Source organism: Eurypyga helias, unplaced genomic scaffold (assembly GCF_000690775.1).
Source record: "Eurypyga helias isolate BGI_N326 unplaced genomic scaffold, ASM69077v1 scaffold17857, whole genome shotgun sequence".
Lineage (NCBI taxonomy): Eukaryota > Metazoa > Chordata > Aves > Eurypygiformes > Eurypygidae > Eurypyga > Eurypyga helias.
The window spans coordinates 4,685-8,581 of record NW_010263845.1 but is presented as its reverse complement, the minus strand read 5'-3'; the positions used below and the strand labels follow the sequence as shown (position 1 = coordinate 8,581).

Below are 3,897 nucleotides of genomic sequence, written 5' to 3'. Positions count from 1 at the left end.
CTGTGACCCCATGGGCAGCCCACGCTGGAGCAGGCTCCTGGCAGGAGCTGTGGCCCCATGGAGAAAGGAGCCCAGGCTGGAGCAGGAACAGAGTGTGAGGATCCTCCCCTGAGAGGCAGAAGGAGAGGCAGAGAAAGCGTGTGATGGACAGACAACAACCCCCATTCCCTGTACCCCTGTGCTGCTGTCGGGGAGCAGGGTGAGAAATGGGGAGCAAAGCTGGGCATAGGAAGAAGGGAGGGGTGGGGGGAAGGTGTGTTAAGGTTTGGCTTTTATTTCTCATTATCTTGCTCCAATTTGATTGGTATTAAATTAATTTCCACAAGTCAAATCTGTTCTTCCCATGACAGGAATTGGTGACTGATCCCTCCCTGTCCTTGTCACGGCTCATGAGCCTTTTGTTGTATTTTCTTGTGATTCTCCCCCCCCTCACCAGCGGAAGAGGGGGGTGACAGGGGGGCTTCGGTGGGCACCTGGCCTCCAGCCAGGGTCAACCCACACCTCCACAGAAGCCAGTGAACCCCAGCCTGAGGAGCTCACCATGCGACCCCTCCGCAGTGGGCAAAGCTGCCCAGCTCGGCTGGTTCAAGGAGCCTTAAAGTGCATCTCCATTGCCTTTTGTAGATAGGAGCTTTGTCCACCACCAGGCCAGCCCTGCCTGTCCTCTGAGCCTGTTACTGCCCTGGCAATGAGCCCAAGTGAAGACACACAGTACCTCAGCTTGGCACGGGCAGAGAGCTCATACCTGCCTAGAAGACGGTACAGACATGACTTCAGTTGACATTACAGGCAGTAACGCCAGAGGGGCAAAAGCTCAGTGTGTTAAAAGTTTGCTTCCCTGCTGGTTCTCACATGCCTGCAATGAAATGGACCCACCAGTTCATCCTACAGACCTCCAGCAAGATTCTGGGAATGCTTTCTAGGCTCTGCACAATTGGGATGGATGAAACCATCTGCTGAGACGTGGGCTGACTTCAGTGAACCAGTCACCATTCACCCCAACTCCACTATTGTGATCCCTCTTCAGCCTGACAACACCTGATGATGAGATCATCATTCCTAAAGGACAAAGTCCCATCTTCTTTGTGCTTCCATTCCACGGGCAGTGCTGCTCACCAGATCAGGCAAATGAAAATGCCCTCTTTTTGCAGCCCAGTGAGGAAATGAATTCCTGAATATATTTTTCATCTTGCTTAATCTAATGTTCCTGTCTGGCTCTAGGGTTTTGGTAACATAACAATATTGTCAGCTTTAGTAACCATTTACATGCTGAATGCAGGTAAGAGTTACTCCTGGCCACACCAGTTAAGATTTTTTTCTTCTTTATCTAAAAGCTTGTGGAACCTTTGTATATAACAAGCTGAGGCAGGGAAGGAAAAGACTCTAATGTGACTTCCTCTTACTAAAAGCCTTAGAAAATACTCTGCCTAAAAAGGTCATTATTGGCACTCTTGGTCGTGCAATATATTGTGTGCTTGAGGCCTGACAATCCCAGTTTAGAGTTTCTAATTCAAATGCACGGGCTTAATTCAATTTATAGAAGTTTTAAAAATCCCCTTTGTCCAGCACTGATGGGCAATGAATTTCTCAGGCAGGGCTGCTATCCAGTTTCAGAGGATGCCTTTAATAAACTAACAACGGGGTTAAGAGTGTCAGGATAAAAGCAGTGCAGAAGGTCTGCCTCCCATGAGCACAGCAGAGGCTTGGGAGCCAGGAGTCCCCTGTTGCTGGCTCTGCCACAGATGTGTTTTGCAGCTTCAAGTCATTCCCTTCATCTTTGCTGGAGTCTGCTCAATTTGTACAACCTGGGTGGCCCCTATCAGTCACCCCAAAGCTTCTTCAGCTTTCCACGGGAAGGATGCTGAAAGTGCAAAGTAACAGTACTTCTACCCAGCCTCTGATGCCAGCACATACCCCAAGTCCCTAAGCCAGCTGCCACTCGCCAGAAATAATCATAAAGGTTCACTTGTAGAAACAAAATCCCCAGTACTAAAAAACCAGGAACAGACTTGGTTTTATTTGACATCTGACAGGACTGTTAACCTTGGATTCCTGGCTGGAGTGTCTTTAAAACAAAAACACTCCACAACTGTGCCACTTGAAAGCCAATGAGATTTAGCACACTAAGCGCAGGTACTCCCACACTTCAGCCCTGGATTTGTTTAATATGTGAGCTTCACCAGGTCATTTCATCTCTGCAAGAAACTCAGAGTATGCAACACAGAGCAGCGTATGTATGTATGCAGCATGCTCCAGAGAGGTGCGTGCAGGGTGTTATGAAAGCGGGACAAGTAGATTAAGGGAGAAGAATGAAAAACTCAACATGAAAACAAAAGTTAACATTCTTACTTCTTGCTTCCACTGCCATCCCCATAACAATGTAGACTTCTGGAGTCTAAAGCCGGGTGCTGACACTCCACGCAGACAGTGTGGCCCTCCCTGAGATACTGCATCCAGTGAGTGTACGAGTGGTGGCTGTGCAAGCAGGCTGGCATGATGGCCACAAGCTGGAATTCAACACAGTACCTGCAACCAAAACAGCCAAGTAGGTTAGCTCAACCAGATTAGAGCCCTCCACGGAACCAGAAGGGCCAGACTAAACCGGGTGACCATAGATAACATTAAAAAAACCAAAACCCAAACAAATGCACACCCAAGGTCATAAAAACCAGAACATGCAGTGTACCTGCATTTTGACAAGACTAAATGGAGAATAAAACTACTCTGTTGGTGTTTTCAACTGACATATCAAAAAATATGAAGTATTACTGGCATCTGTTTTTCCAAATACAGACACAGATTGGTCAAGCATTTGACTAAAGCCAACAAAAGCAACAGAAAGGTCTTGTGATTCCAAGTCTGATATTCATCTCCTGAACCACACTTTATCATCTACTCTCAGTTACTTATAATGGGTTTTACAAAGAAACTTGTGACAGGAGCTAAGATTCGGTCTCTAAAGGGTTTCCTCCTGATGATCTCCATCCTAAGAGACATAGTGAGGTTGTCATGATGCCACTACAAACTCCATCTTTCAAAAATCACTCTGTTAATATTAATTTGGCTCAAATAATGTGTAGGGGAAAAGGAGAACAAGTCGTCCAAAGAAAGAAGAACCTGGCTGATTTCAACTGGAGCTGAACAGACTTTGTGGTTACATCATGTGTAATAGGGATCAGAGTTGAGGTCCCTGACTAGGTACTATTGTTAAGCTGTTCAGTAGGAATGATTTATTGCCTTGACACTCAAGGATATATTGTGAAGGGGCCTTGAAGCATGTTGAAGTTGTACTGTGAGTCAAAGTCCCTGGCTCAAGGGCATTGAGGGGTCTTTCTTTTGAGTCTGTGGTCTGTGGTGGTTGTAAAAGCAGCCCTTCAACTCAATTTAAAGACAAAACACGCATGCGTAATTAAAATTTTAATATGGCGATCAGTTCCAGGAAATTTTATGAATATACACTGTATTTCTGGGAAATTTAATGAATATGTATACTTTTACTGTATACAATCTATTTGATGGAAAAGCTAGGCGTGAACACTAGGAGGAGGTATCCCCTGTGTGCCCAGCGTGGCGATGCCTGCTTCTAAATACTGCACTAGTGTTACGGAGTTTGGTTTTATTCCCGGTTTTCGGTAACAGTCACATCTCAGTGTGAGGACTACCAGACTGACACTGCACTTCTGCCCTGCTCAGACTTTTCTGTGCTTCTGATTTTTAACCAAACCCGAGAGGAAAGCCCAAAAGAGCTGGCCTTGTTTGGAGGGGAAAACTGAGGAAGTTCAGTAATCACCTCCAAACAGAGGAGAGAATTGCCGTCTAGTCTAGACTGGTTCTCTATCAGTCATCACGGGAATTTCCAAACACCTTCAAGTAGCACACTGAACCATGTCAGAGGTT

General features: G+C 46.0%; 1 protein-coding gene across 1 annotated transcript in view; it reads right to left on the bottom strand.

The window, feature by feature from the left end:
* Positions 1-3,897, bottom strand: part of LOC104513002 (somatomedin-B and thrombospondin type-1 domain-containing protein-like) — a gene marked incomplete at its 5' end in the record, with an annotated part of 9,087 nt that overhangs the window by 3,016 nt on the left and 2,174 nt on the right. The window contains one exon of the mRNA XM_010156212.1: positions 2,350-2,526. Within this exon, the coding sequence (XP_010154514.1) occupies positions 2,350-2,526 (177 nt within the window). The remainder of the gene's footprint in view (positions 1-2,349; positions 2,527-3,897) is intronic.